This window comes from Pangasianodon hypophthalmus, chromosome 29, assembly GCF_027358585.1.
Source record: "Pangasianodon hypophthalmus isolate fPanHyp1 chromosome 29, fPanHyp1.pri, whole genome shotgun sequence".
NCBI lineage: Eukaryota > Metazoa > Chordata > Actinopteri > Siluriformes > Pangasiidae > Pangasianodon > Pangasianodon hypophthalmus.
Genome location: NC_069738.1, coordinates 15,363,711 through 15,390,246, shown reverse-complemented (window position 1 = coordinate 15,390,246; position 26,536 = coordinate 15,363,711). Strand labels below are relative to the sequence as shown.

The 26,536-nt window shown below is 43.0% G+C and overlaps 1 protein-coding gene across 1 annotated transcript; it reads left to right on the top strand.

Moving 5' to 3' along the window:
- The first annotated feature begins 400 nt into the window (after window positions 1–400).
- On the top strand, window positions 401–17,807 carry daxx (death-domain associated protein). Its single transcript, XM_026928369.3, has 12 exons — window positions 401–685; window positions 4,293–4,404; window positions 4,564–4,805; window positions 5,400–5,774; window positions 6,187–6,318; window positions 8,355–8,471; window positions 9,060–9,291; window positions 9,523–9,692; window positions 10,014–10,203; window positions 11,514–11,991; window positions 13,752–13,881; window positions 17,319–17,807. Exons 3-12 carry the CDS (start codon window positions 4,587–4,589, stop codon window positions 17,376–17,378), a joined length of 2,103 nt encoding a protein of 700 aa, XP_026784170.2. The 5' UTR covers window positions 401–685; window positions 4,293–4,404; window positions 4,564–4,586; the 3' UTR covers window positions 17,379–17,807.
- The last annotated feature ends 8,729 nt before the right edge of the window (window positions 17,808–26,536 follow it).

Below are 26,536 nucleotides of genomic sequence, written 5' to 3'. Positions count from 1 at the left end.
ACAGGTACAGGTTATAAAGCAGTACTTTATATTCACATACACACAATATCATCAACTTTCTCCAACTTTTCTATAAATAATGACCAGTTGTATCAATTCCACTTCCTTAAATATCTAATGTTAAACAAGTCCCTGTTTGTGGAAACTCGCTCCTCCTGTGGGAGTGTTACTGTGAGAGTTTTATCACTGATGAGATGTGAAAGGTGTATTACAGAAGTCCCGCTGATAAACTAATCCCATCCGAATAGGGCTGTGGGGTCTTGGACGCATCAGTTACTACCGTGAGGACTCCAGGTGGCAGCAATGAGCGACGAATAACACTAAAAACAAAACAGAAAAAAAAACGAGGAAGAAGACGTGTTGTCCAATCAGAGCCTCGCTACTGAGGCTCATCGAATCAGAGAGCGCGTTGTTGCGGAGTCGGTTGTTGCCATGATCGGGATTTCCTGTGCGGATGTGTCGAGCTAGTCTCTGGATGATATTTTATTCGCCCCGCTGTGTTTTAAATGATGTAACTGTGAAAAAAAAAGACTTTAGGAGTTTGCAGTACAGGTTTATAGGCATTGTGTGTTCCTACAGTGCGATATTTGAAGCAGTGATTTTGTGAAACACGCGTGGATTTTCACACAAAGACCTGGCAACCTGGAGTCGTTACCGCGAGCGTCTGTGTAGCGGCGAGGCGCGTGTAAGTGCATTGTTCCTCCGAGCTTTGTGTAGAGATGCTGATGGAGATTGTGTACAGTGTGTTAGTGAGTAGTGAAGGGGGTTGGGTGGCACTGCACAGCCGGCTGCACGGGTTACAGGCGGAGAGAGAAGCGCTGGAAGTCAGGCTAACGGCAAGCTAATGGCTAACCAAGCAGCAAGTTCGAGCAACAGCGCCAGCGAGCTGCTCACTGTACCGAGTGTTAAACCCAGTTACTGAGCGCTTCCCCGAGCCGAACTTCTCTCACACTCAGAGCCGAACCTCTCTCTCTCACACAGAGCCGAACCTCTCTCTCACACAGAGCCGAACCTCTCTCTCACACACAGAGCCGAACCTCTCTCTCACACAGAGCCGAACCTCTCTCTCACACACAGAGCCGATCCTCTCTCACACAGAGCCGAACCTCTCTCACACACAGAGCCGATCCTCTCTCACACACAGAGCCGAACCTCTCTCTCTCACAGAGCCGAACCTCTCTCTCTCACAGAGCCGAACCTCTCTCTCACACAGAGCCGAACCTCTCTCACACACAGAGCCGATCCTCTCTCACACAGAGCCGAACCTCTCTCACACACAGAGCCGAACCTCTCTCACACACAGAGCCGAACCTCTCTCTCTCACACTCAGAGCCGAACCTCTCTCTCACACAGAGCCGAACCTCTCTCTCTCACAGAGCCGAACCTCTCTCTCACACAGAGCCGAACCTCTCTCTCTCTCTCTCACAGAGCCGAACCTCTCTCTCACACACAGAGCCGAACCTCTCTCTCTCACACAGAGCCGAACCTCTCTCTCACACAGAGCCGAACCTCTCTCTCACACACAGAGCCGATCCTCTCTCTCACACAGAGCCGAACCTCTCTCTCTCACAGAGCCGAACCTCTCTCTCACACACAGAGCCGATCCTCTCTCACACAGAGCCGAACCTCTCTCACACACAGAGCCGATCCTCTCTCTCTCACAGAGCCGAACCTCTCTCTCACACAGAGCCGAACCCCTCTCTCTCACAGAGCCGAACCTCTCTCTCTCACAGAGCCGAACCTCTCTCTCTCACAGAGCCGAACCTCTCTCTCACACAGAGCCGAACCTCTCTCACACACAGAGCCGAACCTCTCTCACACAGAGCCGAACCTCTCTCACACACAGAGCCGAACCTCTCTCTCACACAGAGCCGAACCTCTCTCTCTCACAGAGCCGAACCTCTCTCTCACACAGAGCCGAACCTCTCTCACACACAGAGCCGATCCTCTCTCACACAGAGCCGAACCTCTCTCTCACACAGAGCCGAACCTCTCTCTCACACAGAGCCGAACCTCTCTCACACACAGAGCCGAACCTCTCTCTCACACAGAGCCGAACCTCTCTCTCACACAGAGCCGAACCCCTCTCTCTCACAGAGCCGAACCCCTCTCTCTCACAGAGCCGAACCTCTCTCTCTCACACAGAGCCGAACCTCTCTCTCTCACAGAGCCGAACCTCTCTCTCTCACACAGAGCCGAACCTCTCTCTCTCACAGAGCCGAACCTCTCTCTCACAGAGCCGAACCTCTCTCTCTCACAGAGCCGAACCTCTCTCTCTCACACAGAGCCGAACCTCTCTCTCTCACACAGAGCCGAACCTCTCTCTCTCACACAGAGCCGAACCTCTCTCTCACACAGAGCCGAACCTCTCTCTCACACAGAGCCGAACCTCTCTCACACACAGAGCCGAACCTCTCTCTCTCACAGAGCCGAACCTCTCTCTCACACAGAGCCGAACCTCTCTCTCTCACACAGAGCCGAACCTCTCTCTCTCTCACAGAGCCGAACCTCTCTCTCTCACAGAGCCGAACCTCTCTCTCTCACAGAGCCGAACCTCTCTCTCTCACAGAGCCGAACCTCTCTCTCTCACACAGAGCCGAACCTCTCTCTCTCACAGAGCCAAACCTCTCTCTCACACAGAGCCGAACCTCTCTCACACACAGAGCCGAACCTCTCTCTCTCTCACAGAGCCGAACCTCTCTCTCACACAGAGCCGAACCTCTCTCTCTCTCACAGAGCCGAACCTCTCTCTCTCTCACAGAGCCGAACCTCTCTCTCTCTCACAGAGCCGAACCTCTCTCTCACACAGAGCCGAACCTCTCGCTCTCACAGAGCCGAACCCCTCTCACACACACAGAGCCGAACCTCTCTCTCACACAGAGCCGAACCTCTCTCTCACTCAGAGCTGTTAAAGGCTGAAAATACACGAGACGGAGTTAATTGAGCTCCTGCAGCTTTCTGAGACAGCACTCAGGGCTAGATAACCGCACTGGAGGAAAAGTGTACACACCCTGTTATAATTACAGGATAAAAATTAATCTAAGATAAATCATCTTCATCAGAATCACCAGATATTTTCCACCTTTAGTGTGAAACAGCAGCCAACAACATTCAGGTGAAAAACAAACAGACGTTTCAGGGGAAAAAGGAAGAAAAGGTACAGTAACCTGTTTGCATAAGTATACACACCCTTTTCAGTCAGACGCCCTTATCCAGAGCGTCTTACAGTTATCTCATTTATACGCCTGAGCAGTTGAGGGTTAAGGGCCTTGCTCAGGGGCCCAGCAGTGGCAGCCTGGGTGCTGGGATTCGAACTCTCGACCTTCCGATCAGTCTTAACTTCATCTTAAGATCATCACCAAGAACAGGACATCCCTCCAAAACTGACGGAAGGACAAGAAGAAAAGTTATCAGGGAGGCTGCTGAGGGACCTACAGCAACATTAAAGCAGCTGCAGGAACATCTGGCGAGTACTGGTCACGTGACAACAGTCTCTTGTATTCTTCACATGTCTGGGCTGTGGGGTGGGGGGCTGGACAGAAGATGGATAAAAAAACATCTAAGCCCTAAATCACCCCAAACCCTGTAGTTAAATGTGCTCTGGTCTGATGAGACCAAGGTAGAACGTTTTGGCATGGTCACGGTGAAGCATGGTGGTGGCAGCACTAGTGAGGAAAGAGGGAATCGTGGATCTGTTTGGGAACAGAAGCTGCAGGTGTCTGTTAGACGGCAGAAGATGAAGAAACGTTGCGCTTTCCAGCACGATAACGACCCAAAGCACTATTCCAAGTCAACAAAGGAACAGCTTCGGAGGAAGAAGATCAGCGTTTCGGAACGGCCCAGTCAGAGCTCAGAGCTCAATCCTACTGAAGAGGGCTGTGTACAGGACATCTCCTCACTATCTGCTATCTGTGGAGCATTTGTGCAGGGAAGAGTGGAATAAAATGAGCGCATGAAGATGTGCCGAGTCGGTAGATTTTTACCCAAAAACACTGAGTGTTGAATTACAAGCAAACCTGCTTTAACACAGTATGAGTGATGGGGTGTACATACTTATGCAGCCAGGTTAATGTACTTTTTCTGTTTGTTTTCCACTTGAGTTGTGCTGCTTGCTTTTTTCACATTAAAGGTGGAATAAGGTTATATTATGTTATATTATATTATACATTATAAACTTTTTATCTTCTCTGTGTAAGGACACATCAGGGCTGAAGTTAACTAGCTTTTGTGATGCGTTACACTTCAGGGATCAAGGCAGATAACCATGAGTTGTTGTTCACTTGGATGTGCAGGTATGAAACGTCGGGTGAAATAAAAACTGCACCTGCTCGGTCATCCTGATGTCGCATTAATTCCTGCAGCCTGCGCTGAATGCCTGAGTATCAACAGCTGCCTTCCTCAAGGGTAATTACGCACCTGATGATAATAAAGTTGCTCTAAAAGTATCAGCTCAGAAGCAACGAAAGAGCCGTTCGGTGTGAGCGTAAGCTTTTTGTGTTGTTGAAGGGTAAAGAGATTAGCATGACTTAATTACTGACTGTGTTCTGAAATCTTTTACTTTAGACTTTCCTCAGCTCCTGTCACTGATGGCAGCTGTTACAAAGGTGATGGATAGCATTGTAATCCTCGATGATGATGATGCTGAAGAGCCTTCGTCATCTTCATCGCATCCTCAGACATCCTGTGTGTCCAGTACGTCTAAAGTCTTTCAGCTGCCAGCAACACACATCCCCGAGTCTCCATTCGCTTCTGCCAAAAAGGACAGCCATGTTCTCCAGCTGGAGAACGAGAAGCTCTTTGGCGAGGTAGGAGTGTGTGTGTGTGTGTGTGTGTGTGTGTGTGTGTGCGCGCGCGTGTGTGTGTGTGTGTGTGCGTGTGTGTGCAGGGTGATATACGGCTGTTACGTGTGCTTACATTAGCTTGGAGAGAGGATGAACACCTAATGCTGGATAAAACAGCGTACAGTAGGATTAAGTGCTGGGTTAAAAACAGCTCCAGCTCCCTCTGACTTCTCTCTAGAGTTTGTCAGTGGACTACGTTAGATTGTACGATTGATTTTTCCCTGATTGTGATTTTCCATTTTAAAATATCAGGATAAACAGTTAAATCGTACAGAACTGAAATTACAGGAAAACAGGAAGTTGGTTTATTCCTATAAGCTGTGTGCAGTATGGGCTAATGAGCTAAAAGGGTTACTGTTGATTTCTTTATGTCAGGATGGTGAATTAGTTTCTAGCTGAACGCATTAGTGACCCTGAGGAGTTGTGGTCAGTGGTGTTTGTTCAGGATCAGGGAGAGGCACACACAGACATTTTCCTGTTTATTCTCTATTCTCTCAATCCTCAGTCTCATTCTCCTACACGGTCTAACTGTTTCTCTTTATTCTTCATCCCGCCCAGTTTGTGGATCACTGCGTAGAACACACCCGAGAGCACCCGGAGGTCGTGAGCTTCCTCCAGATGAAATACTCCAAGGCCTCGCCTGACTTCCTGATGTCCGTGGAGTTCCGGAACGCTGTGGGTCGCTGCCTGACCCGAGCCCAGGCCCACACTACCAAAACGTTCGTTTACATAAACGAACTGTGCACCATGCTGAAACAGCACTCAACCAAAAGGAGGGCCGTCATCCAGCCTTCTAACGCCAAAAAGCAGGAGAAAACCGAGAGCAGAGACGAGGAAGAAAACGGGAAAACAGACGGAAAAGAGGAATCTGTCTTGGGGCAGCCAGACGTTGGGGAGGAGGAAAGGAAAACTAAACGAGCTTCCAGGAGACAGGTAGGGATCGATTTGCTCCCGATTACTCCTGCTCAAGTGCACACACACACACACACACACACACACACACACACACACACACACACACATCAGCTACAGATCTGTAAATAATTAGCATTTCATTGGTTCAGGTTTTTGGATGAGCCTCTCATATCTTTCTTTTGCTTTATTGATTAAAAACATGCATGTAGCTGTACATGGACAAAAAAACAAGACTATTACGACAAAAACAGCTCTGTTCTGTTTGTGGGGGCGCGTGAGGGCGGGTGGGCGGGTGAGAGGGTGGGGGCACGCGAGGGCGAGCGAGAGGGTGGGGGCGTGCGAGGGCGAGCGGATGAGAGGCTGCTACTGATTTGTTTACAGCTTTGAGAAAGTACGTCTCTCTCTCTCTCTCTCTCTCTCTCTCTCTCAGATAGCATACCTGGAGAACTTGCTGAAGGTTTATAGTGATGAGATCAAACGGCTGCAGGAGAGAGAACTGGATTTGGAGGATATGGAGAAGGAGGACTCGTGCTACATCCAGGAGCATAGGCTCAAACGCAAAGTAAGTCTTACAGGACTCTAAAATAAATAAATAAACAAACAAACAAACAAACAAATAAATAAATGTCACGTTCCATGTTCTTTGTGTAGTTATAATGATATAATTAGCTGTTATTATTAGTTGTTGTTATTATTAGTTGTTATGATAATGATATGTTATTATAATGTGCATGTGTACCGTATAAAATGCGTGACTGCACTTACAAGAGCGCGTGAATGCAGTTTTATTCTCTCTGGACAGCTTTGTGGTTCACTTCATTTTTCTCAGTTTCATTAGCAATTTAAAGAGCCTGTAAAGATCGCATGCTATTTAACACATCTGTTGAAAGCAGTTTTCCCGTCAGGCAGGTGATGAGAAGCAGGTGACAGGAAGCGCACGTGATAGCAGAGCTGTAGCGCAGGAACTCCGCATTTTACCATCAGACCACGCAGCATGAGCTGTCACTCAAAAATACGCAGAAAAGCAGTCGTCTTTTTTCACCCAATACAAACTCCTGAATCTAAATCTCTGCTATTACTGACGCCTCTGGAAGCCCCGCCCCCTTCCCCCTGTCTCTCTCGTCTTTTTTCGGTTCTCCCGTAGCCTCCTCGCTTCCTGTCACAGTGAATGTTTTGAGTTCATTAATGTGGAATAAAATCTGTAAATGTTCCACTTATTTAACATCAGACAAGCATTTATTCTACATCAGGTAGCGGTGAGTGTGTACAGTATATCCGTATATAGAGTTTTACAGAAACCACCAGGTATTGTGTTTGTAAACTGCCAGGACTGCGTACTCTTCCTCTTCAGGGTTGGCAGGTTTGTTTTTTTCTCTTGTTGTTGGATGAAAATCCAGCTGGAAACTGCGTCACGGAAATCGGGCTGGTGCCTTGTCCACCGCAGCTCGCTGTATTCTCCCGCCACTTTACCTTCTCCACGTACTGATATGGATTTAATTGGGATTGTATATCATGAATATAAAAAGCTGTGTAACTCACAATATTGAACTGTGCGAGGAGGATCAATATAGTTTCCAAAATTATTTACAAAAATGTAAATAAATAAATAAATGTAAAAGTTGTGATCGGATAAGTATTCACTCCTGCTGCCATGAAACGCTGAAATCAGTTCAGATGCTGTCAGAAGTCACATAATTCACTCAATGCGCAAATAAAGTGTCACATGATCTCAGTATAATACACCTGTTACTGGAAGAATCCGGTTTGTTAGAGAATTCACCTAAACACACAGCATCGTGAAGACCAAGGAGCTCTCAAAACAAGCACTTCTGGAAATATCAACCGGGGTTTAGTTAAAAATAAAACGATCCCAAACATCCCGACAACGCTGAACATCCTGACAACGCTGACCGTCCTGACAACGCTGACCATCCTCCATAGCGACATTAAATCCTTTATTAAAGAGGAGGAGAATACGGCACATCTGGCCAAGACTCTGCCGTCCGCCACAAGTCAAAAGTCGTCTAAAACACCATGGGACATGCATCCTGATAGACTTGCTCTGAGCAGCACAAAGCAGAACCTATGATTTTTAAACATTCATGTGTTCAGTGTGGAGTTTCTGTCTCCAGGTATGTAAATATTTGATATTTGTTACAAGCGCTGTACAAATTCATCAGAAGTAAACTCTGTTCAGGACGAGTGAATATAACGTGAAAGGTTCTGTTGGTTCTGAAAGCCCTACTGCCGGCACGGATCGCCCCGCTGATCAGCTGATTATCGAGTGCTAGGAGTAAAGTAAGATAAGATAAGATAAACTTAAAGTGAATTTCCCCACTGTGGGATCAATAATCACAGCAGCTGACTGACAGTTAAAGTGCAGGTATTAAAGACTAATGATAGGAAGAAAGAAAAGTTAAATATGAGACAATATCAGCAAAAGTAACCCAAAAAAAATCTAAACTACTTTAAATTAAACTGCCTGGATTTTTACTTTACTCTTATGCTATAATAACGGTTTTAATGTAATCAGTAAGGGTACAGTTGTAAAACGTTTAATTACTGTAATCTCCTGCTGTGACTGGACTACTGTTTCAGATGATGAAGATCTACGATAAACTGTGTGAGCTAAAGGACTGTAGCACACTCACTGGCAGAGTCATGGAGCAGAGGATTCGCTACAGCGGCACCCGTTACCCAGAGATCAACAAGAAGGTACTCATTATTCTGCTTACGGAGGTTCGTCTAGTGTAGGCTCACCTGCTTAATTCCTCTTCCAGAGCATTCGAGAAGAAATTTCACTGTGGTGTTTGTTGCACAATTTATTGTATCCCGTCTGAAAGTACTGGAACAGCAAGGCTAATTCTTTTGTTGAGACGATATGAGACGATAGATCAGAATTTCAGCTTTCATGATATTAACATCTAGATGTGTTAAACAACTTAGAACATGGCAGGTCACCCAGTAAACACTTCTGAATGTAAGGTCAGAGTTTTAGAGTTGAGACGATGCTCATGACAACAGTCACGACAACGGTGGAAAGTTTTATCGGGAGACAGAGTTCGTTAGTGGAAATTTAATCCTCCGTAAGATAGGCAGGGTTTTAGGCATTTACATTACACACATGTATGTTACTTACATAATAAAGTCTTTAAATGTTACACGAATCCTGTATTATAAATCTGGAGTTGAAATAAATGTAAGGTGGTTAAGGCTTGGACAAACAGTTTGGGAACCCCTGCTCTAAAGCCTTGTGTTGTATCTCTGTTTATCCACTTTCTTTCTTTCTCACGCCTGCGTTAGATCGAGCGATTTATAAACCAACCCGAGATCTCTCAGAACCCCCCGGATTACAGGGACATCCTGCAAGTGGTGAAGCGCGCCAACGAGCGCAACCAGCTCATGCTGAGCCGTAAGCAGGAGGCGCAGATTGCTCAGGAGGCGTTCCGCGAGACGGGCAACAGGCTGCAGGAGAGGCGCCACCTCGACATGGTCTACAACTTTGGCTCTCACCTCACAGACCTGTACAGACCAGGTAATTCATCTTATGAGTTGATCTTTGCACAGGGTGTCTCTTGCATTACACAGTATACCGTGGATGGAAACTTTGAGCGTAATGCATAGTGCAATTCTAAACATGCAGTCTGCTGCTGTTAAGATGTTAGTGTTCCTGTTTTGCATTTTAGCTCCCATTCTTCAGACTTTTCTGAATTGAAATAAAATCTGCTTTACCTTTGTTAACTCTGTACCTTTGTTGTAAATGCAGCCACAGATCCTGCCCTTACTGACCCAATGCTAACCCAGAAGCTGCGCTCTAACAGAGAGCTGGCTCTCAGCTCCCTAGAGGAGGTCATCAACAAATACGCAGGCAAACAGGATGACACGGAGGAGGAGGAAAGGAGAAAGCGTCTGGGGAAAGAGAAACAGAAAAAAGAGGTGAAATGGGTAAAAATGGGAGGGGAATGAGCTGAGCATTGGTGAATCTGTGGGGTTACTCTTAACATGTCCAAGGCAACAGACACACACACACACACACACACACACACAGGGAAAAGCAAGTATAAACCCTGCCTAAGAACCGATAGAAGAACCAAACTTCTTCTTTTAAGCTTTTTCTACACTTTTCCAGGCAATGTTAGATTGTTTGTATTGTCGCTGTTTTTTCTGCTCTGAGCTCTTGAGTAAAATTTCTTATTAAAACTACTGTACAGAATTAAAGTACTTTTTTCTCTTTTACTGTTTGTGTGTTTGGCACAGAATAGCCAACAGGAGTCCATAAAAGCAGAGAACAATGACAAGAGTGGAGATGAAAATGAGGAGGAGGAAGAGGCAGAGGAGGAGGGAGAGGAAGAGGATGAGGAGGAGGAGGACGAGGAGGAAGATGATGATTCTTCAGATCCGGATATTGAGGAGGAGATCCAGGCCAGTGCAGCACAAGTCAGACCAGGTGTGACATATTTTCCCCTCAACATTTTCATACGCTGTTTAAACCGGATGTATTCTTAAAACCAAAGAACCACCACAGCTGAATGTGCAGCTGCTGCTACGCACAAAACAGCTCTGTACGTCTTCCTAGGACACTTTATCACAAAGGAGCTGAGCCGAGGCTTTACATCTCCACAGCCTTGTTCTAACGTGGAATTCTATTCTTTTCTTTTATCTCGTTTCATTCGCGTACTCTCTAACTCTTCTCCTGTTGATGGAGGACTAAGGGGACGCTAAAGGTTATAGTTTTCCTGGAGCAGCCGCAGTGGTGGTGGTGAAACAGGCGTGAATGCAGAGTTGACTGCATGACTGGTTTATTTTGTAAAGAACGAGACGAGGCACAGAAGGAGATGGAATGTTCAGCAGTGTCCCTCAAGTATGATCAGCCTGCTGCTTTCACAACCACGAGGAACCGGAAATTGAACTTCCCCTTTGTGCAGTGACGCAAGTAAGCGTGTGAAGTCTGTGCCACACAGGAGGAGGTTTCAGAATAAACAGCGTGGTATTTGAGTTCTGTTTGCAGGCTCGTGCTCACCGCACTGTACAAACTCAGACCACAGCGCTGTACTTGTGTGTGTTTTTCTCCAAATGTCTTTGTATTCTGTATCACCAGGATTTAACCTGGTGCTCACTTAGCAACATGATTTTTTGGAACCTGCATCCCCATGTTTATCTGCATAGAATGTAATTGATCAACTTCTTGTGCATGTATAATCACGGGTGAACTGATAAGGAAGAGCTGCCATCACGATTACTGCGAATCATATCAGCAGAACTGACAGTAGTTATGAATCTAAAGTAAAACTGTATAAAAGGCACAGGGATGATGTCGTGTTTGAAGATTTTTCACACGCTGCTTTGCTCAGATTGGATGGAGACCATTACTCACCTGCAGTGTTCAAATCTTGCCACACTTTCGGATTCAGGTTGAGGTCTGAGCTTTACGTGGGCCATCCTAGCACTATTAAGTTCTTTTTCTGAAAGTGATATAAAATTCCCAGAATAGTGTTTAAATGAAATAACTTTAAACAGCTTCATTTTTGTTCACTTACCAGAAACATAAGATGTATGTAAATGCAGTGTGTGTGTGTGTGTGTGTGTGTGTGTGTGTGTGTGTGTGTGTGTGTGTGTGTGTGTGTGTGTGTGTGTGTGTGTCCTGTATGTATGAGTTCAGTTCTGATTGCTCCTTTTAATTTCTTGTAGCAGGCTAAACTTTGGAAGGCTTATTTATTATATTATTATATTATTTATTATTTGTGATGAATATTTCAGATGAAGAAGACAATGAGGAGGAACATCTGAGCGTCAGTGATGAGGTCGTACAGCCCAGCAGCGATGGCTCGTGTCCATCAGTTAAATCACCTGGCTGTGGAGATGCAGGTGAAAGTGGTGATGAAGTTCCTCAGTCTGACAGCAGGACATGTGGCAGCATTTCCACAGAGAAATCTCTCGATTCCACCGACAGTCCCTCCTCTTCAAACAGCCGCAGTCAGTCAGGTGTCCTGAACCCTCCGTCTGGGGAGGACACGCCGCTCATTTCTAACATCTGTCCCTCTGCTGACTCTAACAGCATCAGTGAAGCCACAGAGATTCCACCCACCCCTGAGAACTGTGTCTCCACCCCGCTGACGACATCCGCCAGCCATCCTGAGGTGATTAACGAGACGTGTAACAACAAGAAGAGGAAGCGGGAATCGAAGAAGAACCACATGATTGTCCAAAATGGCAACATCAGACGGAGCGATGTGAGGTAAACACTTCAGTGAAGCCAAAAAAAAGTCAGTCTTCCAAAGTGATTATTTGATATTTTAATGGTGACGTAGCCTCAAAACAAAAAGAAGTGCAGAGGCTATCACATTGGACTAATGCTATAGGCTACTCTCTAGTGAATTTTTAGAGCGTCACCAACATGCACTCACCCAGCGCACAGTCGAGCAGCTCGGCTTTTAGCTGTACCTTTGTTCACCTGTGTTTCCTGTGTGTGAGACAAACACATTATCATTACCCAGGTTCCCTCAAAATGTCCAACTGGATCTTAAAATCCACACAAACGACCTGAAGCTAGCCTGAAACCCTTCAGCACTGGTAAAAGGAGATACGTTGGTTCAGATTTATTTTGCGTGCTGAAAGTACTGTAGGTGTTGAAGATGGAGTTAGTGTTAGGAAATGTTACATACAACACGTGTGCTTTAATTTTAACAACACGCCAAATCATAATCTACAGCGTCATGATGTATACCAGAGCTGCAACGATTAGTCGAGAGTTAATTATTAAAATCTGTTGAGTTTTATAGTCGATGCATTGTTTACTTTTGCTGTCCAGCAAAAATGTCTCGTAATAACAGTGCTCAGACTCTCGCGTAGAATTTAATGCACTGCTGCCATATAGCATTGTCCAGTTATCATAAAGAATATAAAGAAATGTCATTAAATACTCTTCTTTATGTAATAGACTCTAGAAACAGACAGACTTATTTAACTTGCAGTTCCAAGGCGGCTCGCTTGGAGGCAGTCAGGCTGAGCACGGGGAAGAAACGGTTACTAAAGTGAATTTACCGTCATATAAAGTCACGTTAGTAAAATATGTGAAACACTAGTGTAAATACTTTAGAGTTTAATGAGATAATGAGAGGTTAACTTCAGACTTTACGCTTGGCTTGTTCAGAGTGATACGGTAACATGTCTACATCTACTGAGCTTAGAAGCTGACAAAAGTGTTTCGTTATGGATTTTGTATAAATGAATTATACTGTATAAACGTCACATGAAGTATTTTTTCTGTGGTATATTTAAGAAATGTACAATTTTTTGCCAGTGTTTTTCCCCTTTTTTTTTTTTAAACTCGCTACGGGTTACATTTGACTCTTAAAAACATAAATCGAAATTACAGGTTATGGTTGTGAGAAACCCTAAATACAAATATCAAGAATTCAGATTTTAAAAATACAGATTTTTATACTATAAATTAGCCCAAAGGTGAAGCATTTCCAGGATTTCCAGGGAAAAGTAGACACTTGAGTGGTCACTGTAGAAAACCAGCTTTTTGTTTGATGTTAAACACTCTATGCCTAGTGTTAAAAAGACGCACAAGCTAGTCACTCTGTTCTGACGGCTTTACATTTGAAAATGGCGTGACTGGAAACGCTTTGGGAATGGACGTGCGTGTGTTACTGATTACCTCACTGAAACAGTCTACAGAGAGATTTATCGTGATTAAAACACTTTTTGCCGATTCACGCAGCTTTAAGGAGCAGCAGCACTGAAAGTGTTGAAAATTTGTCTAGTATTCATTACATTTTAGGTTTCTGTTTTCTTTGTCTGTGCCTTAAAATCTTGAACTGTGCCTCATATTTAAAATAAAAGCGTAGTGTAGAGCCCTGTGTTACAGTTCTCTGCTCAGCTCTGTGCTGTTACTGATTTGTGTTTCTGTTCCCAGTTCTGTGGTGGTGATGATTATGTCTGTACTATGTGCTGAAACGTCACCGAACTGACTGTAAGTGTTGTGTTTAGCGACAGTGATGTCTCTCCGGATATAAAAGTGGCCTGTAGCCCTGTGCTAGTGGACTCCACCCGGGCGGACACACCCACTCAGGATATGGTCAGCAGCTCTCGTGCCACACCACCCCCTAAAAAGCACAAGGCAAGTGTGTGTGTGTGTGTGTGTGTGTGTGTGTGTGTATGTGTATGAGAGAGATAGACAGATGTTATTTATGAATATAGTTTTGTAAAATATTAACTTTTTTTTTCTTTCCTCACGATTTTCTGTTTAAAAATGTTGATAAACTGTTTAATGAACGCTCGGATCCGACAGTCTAAAATACAACAGGAACACGAGCATTTCCATCATTTTAGGTTGAAGAAGTGTATGGGAGAGAGTAAAAACATTACTAGCTGTGCAGTCGGGAGCTGCTTGTTGGCAGTGGCAGTCCAGAAGAAACTCAGCTGGATGGTGAATGTTTAAGTGATTCTGCAGTAATGTACTGTAATGTTTTTTCACTGTTTACTGCACATTTTCTATATAATCCTTTTACACATTAGTAATGTAATGTCCACATGGCTGACATTTTCACTGTTCTGCTCTCAAAGTGTTGCTTCTGCAGTGACAGGAGCATGAGGAGAGCGACGAAAACAAAACAGTAAAACGGCATATTTACCCACTATCTGATAACATTATTTGTAAGGTGTTAGGTTTGACACTTCGTTGTAGGTCTGCTTAATCTTTTTACGTCAAAATTTTGTATGATTGTGGAAAGGAGGCGGGGCTTCCAGTCAGCGTCGGTTAATATGAGAGCTCAAAACACCAGCACAGATCGTTCCAGATTCACATGTCGATTTTATCATGTCTTGTTTTATAGGAGAGGTAAAGACTGCTCTTTAGTGTATTTTTGTGTGATAACTCGCACAAGTGTTCTCCGACGTTCGCTTACGCAAAATCCATAAAGTTTGGTAGGTCTGGTAATATAAAAAGGTATAAATACTTGTCAGTTGTCACCCACATGTTTAGAGGCAGAGGACTACACTTTCCTAATGTAGTATCTCCAAGTTACCTAGAAACCAGCCTTCTTGTGATCTTGTGCAGTAAATTCGCTTAATGTTTGAAAATAAATTACCGGGATATAAAAAGTCTACACAGCCCTGTTAAAACCGCAGGTAAAATATTAAACCAAGATAAATTACCTCAGATCTTTTTCCTCCTTTAATGTAACATAGCAACCAACACAATTCAAGTGGAAAACAAAAAATGTTTTATAAAAAAAAAAAAAATAGTTACAATAACCTGGTTGCATACACTGATCAGCCGTAACATTAAAACCTAATATCTGCCTAATATCGTGTAGGTTCCTTGTGCCAGTAAAACAGCTCTGACCCGTCGAGGCATGGACTCCACAAGACCTCTGAAGGTGTGTGTGGTTTCTGGCACCAAGACGTCAGCAGCAGATCCTTTAAGTCCTGTAAGTAGCGAGGTGGGGTCTCCATGGATCGGACTTGTTTGTCCAGCACGTCCCACAGATGCTCGATCAGATTGAGATCTGGGGAATTTGGAGGCCAAGTCAACACCTTGAACTCTTTGTCATGTTCCTGAAACCATTCCTGAACAGTTTCTGCAGTGTGTCAGGGAGCATTATCCTGCTGAAAGAGGCCACTGCCATTAGGGAATACCGTTGCCATGAAGGGGTGTAACTCGGTCTGCAGCAATGTTTAGGTAGGTGGTACGTGTCAAAGTAACATCCACATGAAGGCAGAACATTGCCCAGAGCATCACACTGCCTCCGCCAGCTTGCCTTCTTCCCACAGTGCATCCTGGTGCCATCTCATGATCCACATGATGTAAAAGTGGTGGACAGGGTCAGCATGGGCTCTCTGACCGCTCTGCAGCGACGCAGCTCCATACGCAGCAAGCTGCACTGCACTGTGTGTTCTGACTCCTTTCTATCAGAGCAGCTTTAACTTTTTCACCAGTTTGTGCTACAGTAGCTCTTCTGTGGGATCGGACCAGACGGACCTTCACTCCACACACACATCAGTGAGCCCTGGGAGCCCATGACCCTGTCACCGGTTCACCGGTTGTTCTTCCTTGGACCACTTTTGGTAGGTACTAACCACTGCATACCGGGAACACCTCACAAGGCCTGCTGCTTTGGAGATGCTCTGACCCAGTCGTCTAGACATCACAATATGGCCGTTGTCAAAGTCGCTCAGATCCTTACGCTTGCCCATTTTTCCTGCTTCCAACACATCAACTTCCAGAACTGACTGTTCACTTGCTGCCTAATATATCACTCACCTTTACAGGTGCCATTGTAATGAGATAATCAATGTATCAATATTATTCATTTCACCTGTGAGTGAGTTTAATGTCATGGCTGATTGGTACAATTGATTCCATCTATCCTGAGTAGAGCCCCAGTCCCAGCTGAAGATGATGCTGCCACCACCATGCTTCACCATGGCTATGGTGTTCTTTGGGTTATAAACTGTCTTGTTTTTGTAGCAGTTTTAGAGGGACGTCCTGTTCTCGGTGATGGTCTTCACGGTGTTCCATGCTACATCTAATGTTTTGGAAATTCTTCTGTACCCCTCTCCTGATGGATTCCTTTCCACAGTGAGATCCTGTACAGGCTTTGTAAGCACTTCAGCTTCAGCAGCCAGATGAAATCAAGAAGATGTGGAGAAAATTCTACAGAAACAGCTGGGCTTTATTTGGGCTTAATTAGAATCACTTCACTGATGACAGCTGTGTGATAATTACTTTTGAACATGAGATTAAATATGATTGGTTCATTCTGAGCACAGTCACATGACCATTATAAAAGTGTGTTTATATTTACGCAACCATATTATTGTACCATATTATTGTTATATTTCATTCCATTTCATTACAAACTGACTGCAACTAGCAGATTTGTCTTAAACTTTAAACTAGTAAAATGCTAAAATGTTTTTTCTCTTTTTTTTTCTTTTCAGTGTTGGATATAAATAAAATATAAGTTTATTTTTTGATGCAACACTCCTGTATTGTTGACAGTTTGTGAGCAAACCTGAATGTCGTGATACATATACATCCTATATCGTAGAAATGCCTTTGAGAATCATATTTTTTATGTCATGTCACTGATCGAAAGAAGCAACTTTACCCACTTTTCTTTTATTCAGATTTATTTCTTTTATTCCAGTTAAGCTGCATTCACTCGTTCACGGACTCGTATCACGTGTATAGCACAAGATTAGAAAAATCTGTTAGTTCTTTTACCTTTTGTGTAAATAATGAATAAGGGTGTTATGTTTTTCAAGAAAAACTTGTTTGCATTTATTTAAAATATTCAGTAATTTTCGCACATCTTTGAGAAATATTTTTTAAATCATTGTGTGTTATGTTTATATAAGCATTTGTTTCATTTTTATGGAGGGTGCCAATAATTCAGGCAGTTACATCTCACTGATGCTAAGCTTGTGCTGGTGATGAGACACTTTGCAAGCGCATGATGTCATATCAGTGATAACAGTTACTGTTATTTCTTTTTATCTGCGTTATTTGGGAAAGATGATGCTGATTAATGTATTTATTACGTTTCGCAGGTGAACGTTGCAACCCAGTGTGACCCAGATGCGGTGATTGTTCTGTCTGATTCGGACTGAGCTGTGGAACTGGACAACGAGCCCTCTTTTCCTTAACCCCTGTTGCTCCGAATCTGCTGGTGCTTGTCCATGTAAAATCCCGAAAGTCAGTTGTCGTTTTAAGCGAGAAACAAAGCTGACTAGCGAAGCTCTTTTGCATTGAATTATCTTTACCACACTGTTATCTTTTTAAACTCTAACACGGCTAGCTGCACTGCCCATTTGGCTTAGCAGCACAATTTCAGGGTATGTTACTGGGTATGTTAGTTTTTTAGGGAAATATAAAACTTCATTGTAATGTTCTATTGTATTTGAAAATTCTTTTTTTGAAAGCAGATAAAAGTTTGGTCTTTATCCCTGTGTAATTAGTTTTAAGTACACAGAAAAGGCCTAATTTATTTTTCTGTTGAGTTCCCTTACAAACTCAATAAAAACCTATTTTTGTGTAAACTCTTTGCTGTGTCGTTTTTCAGAATAAAAATGTCCTATTTCCAGTGCCATTTTAAAGGAGATGAGGGAGAAGTGAAATACAATACACAGGCAGTGTGGCACTTCACGTGTAACACGAAGCCAGCGCATCCCACTGAAAAGCACAAGCTACACTGCGCTGATTTTATGTTGATTTGTATAAGTTCAGTGAGACACGATCAGCAGGGGATTGCTTTTTAAGAATGGATGCGAGTCGGAAGTGAAGCTTATCCACCATTAAAAGCGATCTGTGATTGTGTTTGTGAAATACAGTACACAAGCTGTATTGGTTTTCATGAGTGGTTGTGGTTTGTTCAGAGCCTTCTCTATGCAGGATATCGTCATCATCATCATCATGCAACCACAGTCCAGGACTTCCTGTGTTAAAGGCTTGTGGGGTGAGCTTTGAGTGATTGCATTTCGAAATGATGTACCTTTAAGACATTAAAAGTAGTTTACATTCATTCTGTGGCAGTAGAAAATTGCAGGCAAATTAATATAATTTTAATATATGAAAAATACTAATGGCTAATGAGGGAGCTTCATTCTGACCCTCGTTCCTGCACCCAGGCGTGTGAGCTGACAGGCCAGTGCCTCAGACCTGCACTTCACCACCCTTACACTCCACCATCACGAAATACAGATACATTCAGTAGTTAATGAAGAGCACAAAGCAGTGAAGTGTTTTCTGAAGTTGCAGACCTGGGTGATGGTGAGTAGGAGGTGGCTGGCCCGAACGCAACCCCTGAACACCCAGTGTAAGTGTATTCGACCAAGTGGGTTGATGCACTGGTCAGGAGTAAAATCTTATAAATGACACAAATCTAAAGATTGATTGGATGGTACAGACAATGGCTGACCTGGAATGATTGAAGATTTGGCACACAGAGCTTTTTGCAGGGAGGAATGTGTTTTTAAAAGCAGGACATTTTTCCATATATGGCACTTTGGGTGTGTTCCTTTATATAAAAATGCACAAGCAGAGCAGTTTAGAATGTGTGGGATTTACCAACGTCCATCACATTCATCTGTGCATACACGTGTGATAAATGTCAGGTTGTAGGGCATACTGATGCGCATACTAGCCCAAAATTAGAAACTGTTTTGTTAAACTGGACCCCTGATTTGTGAGGCTTGTCAGCTAAGCACAGCAGCACTTCCTGAGCCCTCACACCCCTAGGACAGGAGCCATGAGCAAAACCCACAAGAAGTATAGCTTGAATAAAATGTTTGCACATTTGTTACACATATTCGAATATAACAAATTCATACCGTTTCCATTAGTAGAGTATTATTATCTTGAATAGCTGCAGTAAAAGAACTAAACACTAAATTTAAATCAAACTATAATAATCTGCAACCAGCACTGTTAATAGAAAAAAATATTAACTACAAGAAACTTTACACACCAGTATCTCAAGATGATAGCACTACCGAAACAAAAACAGGAAAAAGATTTGACAATCCCTTACAATAACAATTCCTGGACACAAATCCGCACAGCCACAATTTCAATTACTAAAAACACCAATTTACAGTTAATTCAGTACAAGGGCAATCAGAGTTCACATTACAAAGCAAAACATGCACAAAATGGGGCAAACATTTGCATGCACTACACAGAGAATACAATGGAGACCTACTTCCAAGCCTTCTGGTCATGACCAATCACATAGTCAACAGTTCACATATCACCCTGTCTGAATTGTCACATCCCAGCATCTCCATCACTCTGTGTGCTTGAAGATCTCTCAGTAGTCAACCTTCCAAACCTCAGTGTGAAACCATTATTTGTTGCGCTGACCGTCGCCAAGAAAACTATCCTGCTATATTGAAAAACATGCAATAGAATAACTGCTGTACAATGGCCAAACCTTCTGAACGAATACACAATCAAGTCCATAAGTATTTGGACAGTGACATAATTTTGGTAATTTTGCCTCTGTACATCACCACAATGGATTTGAAATGAAGCAATCAACTGAAGTGTAGACTTTCAGCTTTAATTCAAGGGATTTAACAAAAATATTGCCTTAACCGTTTAGGAATTACAGCCATTTTTTACAGAGTCCCTCCGTTTTCACAGGCTCAAAAGTAATTGGACAACTGACTGATTCATGACTAGTTTCATGGCCAGCTGTGGCCTGTTTCCTCATTATTTCATGATAAATTAAGGTGATAAAAAGGTCCGGAGTTGATTCCAAGCGTTGAATCTGCATTTGGTAGCTGTTCATGAGAACTCTCACTACACGGTCCAAAGAGGTGTTGATGCAAGTGAAGGAGGCCATCATTAGGCTGAAAAAAACAAAACAGGCCTAACAGAGAGATAGCAGAAACTTTAGGAGGGCCAAATCAACAATTTGGTACATTCTTAAAAAGAAGAATTGCACTGGCGAGCTCAGCAACACCAAAAGGCCTGGAAGACCACGGAAGACAACAAGTGGATGATCGCAGAATTCTTTCCTTGGTGAAGAAAAACCCCTTCACAACATCTAGACAAGTCAACAACACTCTGGAGGAGGTAGGCCTATCATTATCAAAGTCTACAATCAAGAGATGCCTTCATGAATGTAAATACAGACAGTTTACCTCAAGAACAGAAAGGCCAGATTAAACTAAAAAAAAAAAATTTAAATAAAAAATTTAAAAAAAAAAAAAACCTCTTTAAAAAAGCTTGACCAGTTCTGATGTAAGATTAACTTGTACTAGAATGATGAGAAGAGAAGATTATGGAGAAGGAAAGGAGCGCTCATGATCCAAAGCACACCACATCATCTGTCAAACATGTGGAGGCAGTGTTATGGCATGGGCATGTTTGGCTTCCAATGGAACTGGGTCACTGGGGTTTATTGATGATGCGACTGCTGATAGAAGTAGCAGGATGAATTCTGAAGTGTATAGAGCTAAACTTTCTGCTCAGATTCAGTCAAATGCTGCAAAACTGATAGGACAGCGCTTCACAGTACAGATGGATAATAACCAAAAACATACCGCAAAAGCAACCCAAGAGCTTCTTAAGGCAAAGAAATGGAAAGTTCTTAAATGGCCGAGTCAGTCACCTGACCTCAACCCAATAGAGCAAGCTTTTCACAAACAAGCAGCAACTGAAGGCGGCTGCAGTAAAGCCCTGGCAAAGCTTCTCAAGGGAGGAAGTTCAGCATTTGGAGATGTCCATGGGTTCCAGACTTCAGGCAGTCATCGACTGCAAAGGATTTGCATCCAAGTATTAAAAATAATCCAAATATTTATGATTATGTTAGTTTGTCCAATTATTTTGAGCCTGTGAAAAAGGCTATGTAAAAAATCACTGCAATTCCTAAAAGGTTAATGCAATATTTTTGCTAAACCCCTTGAATTAAAACTGAAAGTCTACACTTCAGTCACATCACTGCTTCATTTCAAATCCATTGTGTGGTGTACAGAGACAGAATTACCAAAATTGTACCTATGGACCTGACTGTATATCAACAGTAAATTATCTACTTTGATTAAAAACTAAACCATGAATCTTTGAAGAAACTTGGAAACCATTTCTAAGAATTATATATTAGCCAAAAAAAAAAAAAAAAAACAAGACAAAGAAGCCCACACTCATATGTCAACTCTTAAATAAACACAGTTTTGCAAATCCATAGATTATACAATAACCGCAAACATTTGTGGAGCACATAGAGAAATTTACTGACAAGTATTTCTGGGAAATGGCCAACCGAGAAGCCAACAAACCAACTAAAAAGAGAAAAAATGATTCGACTCTTGACATGGAAAATCTACTCACCACCAATGAGGTAAGTATATTAGAAGCGTTAAACAAAAAATTTCTATTCTTGAAAAACTGCATCAAGAGACACAGTTAATTGCCTGCAGTCTCAAACACAGCCAAGCAGAAATAGAAATGATCAAAAAAAAATTTCCAATAAAAACACTCACCTTCCAGATGGATAATATAATCCAAGGTCATCAAGGTAATGTACTCGAAGGTCGGTGTCAAGTCTTGCTTGCCAACAGGTCTTGAAGGCCAGCTTTGCCTTGATCACCAATTGTATGTCTTCATTCCACTACCAGACTTGCTTGTCTATGAATGGCCTTCCAGACTTTGTATTTCCGAGGACCTTGGCTGCTGCATCATGATTTTGGACAACAATCTCATTCCATAAGGCCTCTACTGGGGTCAGGGCCAGCGCCAGCTGATCCTTTCACTCTGCAATTTTCCACTATTTTATTCCTTCCTGGCCAGTCTGTCGGGGTCGTGCTGGTCGTGGTTGGTCAATCCACTGGTCAAGGATGTGTAGGTGATGCTGGGGGGTGATATCAGACTGGATGACCATGGCATTGGTCGCCAGCTTCAAGTCGTGTCATTGGATCATTCAATAATCGGACAAAAGTTTACCTAACAACCTAATAAATGGGACAAAAGCTTACCTAACAATCTCTCGCTCTCTCGCTCTCTCTCTCTGTGGAGCTACACATGCTACTCCTGAGATACCATCTGGTACATGACATCTGGTCATGTACCAACTGCAATCAATACAGCAAGAGTTATTCCTATTCTGAAGGAACCCACTCTAGGTCCCTCAGACATCAGCAACTACCGACTTGTATCATGTCTCTCTTTTTTAAAATCCTCAATTGCACAATCTACTGTCTCTCTATCTCTCACAGAACAACCTCCAAGATCCTAACCAGCCTGGCTTCAAAGCAGCACATTCCACAGAAACTGCCCTTGTGGCCATCACTGAGAAGCTCCATGCCAACTAAATCAGCCAAACTGTGATTAGTCCTCATACTCCTCGACCTTTCAGCAAAGCTTGACACAGTCCACAAGACTCTCTTTCCCATTCTCATGAGCCTTGGAATTTGTGACACAGCATGGCATTAGGTTGCTTCCTACCTGGAGGGTCGGTCATATCAGGTGACGTGGAGGGGATCCACATTTGCTCCCCGCAGACTCTCCACTGGTGTCCCACAAGGCTCAGTACTTGGTCCTCTTCTGTTCTCCATCTATACTCAATCTCTTGTTGAGGTTATAGCCTCAGATGGGTTTTTATACCACTATGCTATGTGGATGATACTCAACAAATTTTTTTGTGGAATGTTGAAAATGTCCATTGTTAAAAGCGCTATACAAATAAAATTGAATTGAATTGAATTGAATTGAACACATCCTCTCCTTCCCTCCCTCAGGCATTCATGTTTCTGCTCAGATCTCAGCATGTCTGGCAGATGTCTCATCATGGATGACAGCTCATCAGATGAAACTTAATCCCAGCAAAACTGAATTGCTTTTTCATTCCAGGTGATTCATCCCCATATCTTGCAATCTCCCTGGACAACTCTCTGATCTCACCTTCAGTCACTGCACGTAACCTTGGGGTAACCATGGACAATCAACCATCCTTCTCCTCTCACATTGATAATCTGACACGCTCATGTCGATTTCTCCTTTATAACATCAGAAGGATTCATCCATTTCTATTCACACAGACCACTCAGGTGCTCGTTCAGTCCCTTGTCATTGCAACTCACTCCTGGCAGGTCTGCCTCTGAGCACCATTCAACCTCTGCAACTGATCCAAAATGCAGCTGCACGACTGGTTTTCAACCTTTTTAAGTTCTCCCACACCACCCCATTGCTACGCTCCCTCCACTGGCTTCCTGTAGCTGCTGCATCAGATTTAATACACTGATGCTTGCCTACAAAGCCAAAAATGGACCAGCATCAACTTACATTACACCACTTTTCAAACACTGCTCTCCCTCTGATCCTCTAGCACTGCTCAACTGCTCCCATCATCTCTCAGGGTACAAGGAAGGCATGCATCGAGACTCTTCTCTGTTTTGGCACCGAGGTGGTAGAATAAACTTCCACTAAATATCCAAATAGCTGAGTCACTGGATGCCTTAAATGACTATTATAGACCTACCTCTTCAAAATTGGTTGTCTGACACCAAAGTTTTAAGTTGTTTAAAACATCTGGATGTAAATATCAGGAAAGGAAAGCAAAATTCTGATCTATCATCTCAATCATCTCAATCATCTCATTTGGGGGCAGTTGTGGCCTAATGGATAGAAAGTCGGACTTGCAGCCCGAAGGTGAACCTGAAGGTTGTGGGTTTGAGTCTCGGGTCCAGCAGGGATTGTAGGTGGGGGGAGTGAATGACCAGCGCTCTCTCTTCCACCCTCAATACCACCACTGAGGTGAGACCCCTGAGCAAGGCACCGAACCCCCAACTGCTCCCCAGCACTTGGATGGGTTAAATGCAGAGCACAAATTCCGAGTATGGGTCACCATACATGGCCACAAGTCACTTCACTTCATATTCATCTCCTTCAATGATCAACATTCACTGATCTCAAACCTAAATGTCTTCAGTGTACAGCAAAAACAAAAGAATTGTTCCAATACTTTTGGCAGGGACTGTATGTGTGCATACTGGTGTCCCATTCAGGGTTTATTTCCACCTAATGCCCAGGGTTTAGGATTGGCTTCAGATCTACTGCAACCCTGACCAGGATGAAGTGGTTATTGTTCATTAGTTTAGTTTTGCTCCACTTAGTCCTGCTTATTTTACATGTACAATTACATTTAAAGTATTTAATTATTCACACTTTGAACATGTGTCAAGAATAATTCCATTCATCATGGATAATTCCATCCCAGACCACCAGAAGGTCTCACACATAGGTTTGAGGATAAGCACGGAATTTTATTACAAAGGAAAACCTAAGCAGTAAAGGAGGTTGGCCTTGAGAGCGAACACTGAAGAGCTGACCATAGTGCATGATCTTAAAAGTCCCAAGGGCAGGACACATTTGCCTCCTCTAATTGGCTAAGTCTAATTTGTCTTACTCACAATAACTCTCTTTACCATAAAGAGATGTCTCCCCATCCCTTTAGGAGATGTCCTAGACCTAGGAGATGTCTCAGCTTCACTCCTAATCAATATTTGATGAATGGACCTCCTACATGTGTACTGTGAGTTCTGTTTGTTAATCTATCAAGGCTTTTACTTCTCCTCATCTTAAGCAGTCCTCTGCATAGCCTGGTACAAACTAAATTTATTAGATAAACTTACTGGTGCCTGCGTAGGTGATGCAATGTGTTTGTTCCCCTCTTCTTCTGACAGTGATGTACACACTCTGCTCTAAGTGCTAGGAATTAAGGCCATCTGATAACAATGAACTTGTTTTTCTCATGTCAAGTTGCCCTTCACAGTTCAGCGTTCCTTTTCGAGTCACATTAAGACAAATATTATGAAATGGATTATACACAGTATAAAATAGGTAATATGAAAATTTAAAATGTATTTTCTGATTATTTTCCATATCAATCACTTCCTGTGTTTGTGCACACCTAGTGCACCTGATTAGTTACCCTATATAGGGTCTGCGTTTTCCCTACTTAGTTGCTGAGCATTATGGTTGTTTTACTGTTATGTTGTGTTTGTATCATGAGTAGCTTGTATTTATGTGGAGTTTTCCTAGCCATTTTCTGGGGCTTTAAATAATCAAAATAATATTTCTGTTTCATTACGGCTTCATTACAGCAACTGATTCCTGACAGACTAATCAGACACTTCTCTCCGAACTTAGTGAAAAAATACTCATTTTGCCAACACGCCTGCTTTCTATTATTTGTGTGTTTGGTGCCATCAGTAGCTCAGCAACATTAATGTAGGTGTGTAAAATGAATATCATTAACGTTGAGAAGGAGTGAGGGGGAGATGGGGAGCGTTTCAGGTTCTTCTTTATGTGGAGCGACACCTAGTGTTCAAACTAGGAACCTTTAAAACTTTCTTAAAGGTGCAGCAGTAGAGTTATTTATTTCTTACTTGTACCAATAACCTGAAAACATGCAGCACATGATAAAAAATAATGGTTTAAGCAATTGTTTGGATTGGCCTCCTGTCAGTCATTTTGTAGACACGCCCCAACGCCCCTTCGCTCCGCCCCACCGCAGCTTGTTAGGAAAGAAAAGAAACATGACTTAAGGACATGAAATGCAGTAACACCAGGATAAACACTGGTAGTGCTTTTCCAACATGGAGTATTTTATTATTGATGAAGGAATGAAGCTGGATGTGCAGTTAGAGATGCTGCTCATTGACAGGTCTGTAAACACAACCTGTATAAAGCTCTGAACTGTTTCAGTGGCTTCTTCACAGAACCAATGGAGCAGACAGGTTCTTCATCACCTAGAGAGTCGCGTAAGGACTATTTCTAGTGCTGTAATTTGCCTATCAAGCTGCTGATTGGCCAAGAGGGCAAACGCTGAATGCTAACATCAGCTAGCTGCTGTAACAAGTACCTGTGTAATATCATAAGTCAGTCAGGATAAGTGAAATCTAATCATCATTAATCACAATGAGCCAAATTTCATGTCTTTTAGTACTATAACATTCAAGAGCTTGAATGTTGAGCTAACAAGCAGAGTGATTCAGTAACATGATAAGACAATAAAGTGACTTAAATGAAATATAATTGCTATTAATCGCCAAACACAGTAAATCAACGGCTTCCGAGGGGAGCTGCTAATCTAAGAGCTGAGTTTCTGAAAGCCAAGCACAAGCATCCTGTATGTAAACTAGCCTATAGCCACGCTCTTCACTGTTGTTAGCAGCTAGTGAGAGTGTTGCAGCTGTGAATGAGGCCTGCAGATGTGCTCCTGCTCTGTCCAGCACTGAGGCACTGAGTGGAACAGACAGCGAGT

Excerpts from the sequence above, each read along its gene's own strand:
- daxx (XM_026928369.3), top strand. The coding sequence starts at position 4,587 with ATGGCAGCTGTTACAAAGGTGATGGATAGCATTGTAATCCTCGATGAT. Across the intron at positions 9,292-9,522 it reads CACAGACCTGTACAGACCAG|CCACAGATCCTGCCCTTACT; the intron begins GTAATTCATCTT and ends TTGTAAATGCAG. Across the intron at positions 10,204-11,513 it reads TGCAGCACAAGTCAGACCAG|ATGAAGAAGACAATGAGGAG; the intron begins GTGTGACATATT and ends TGAATATTTCAG.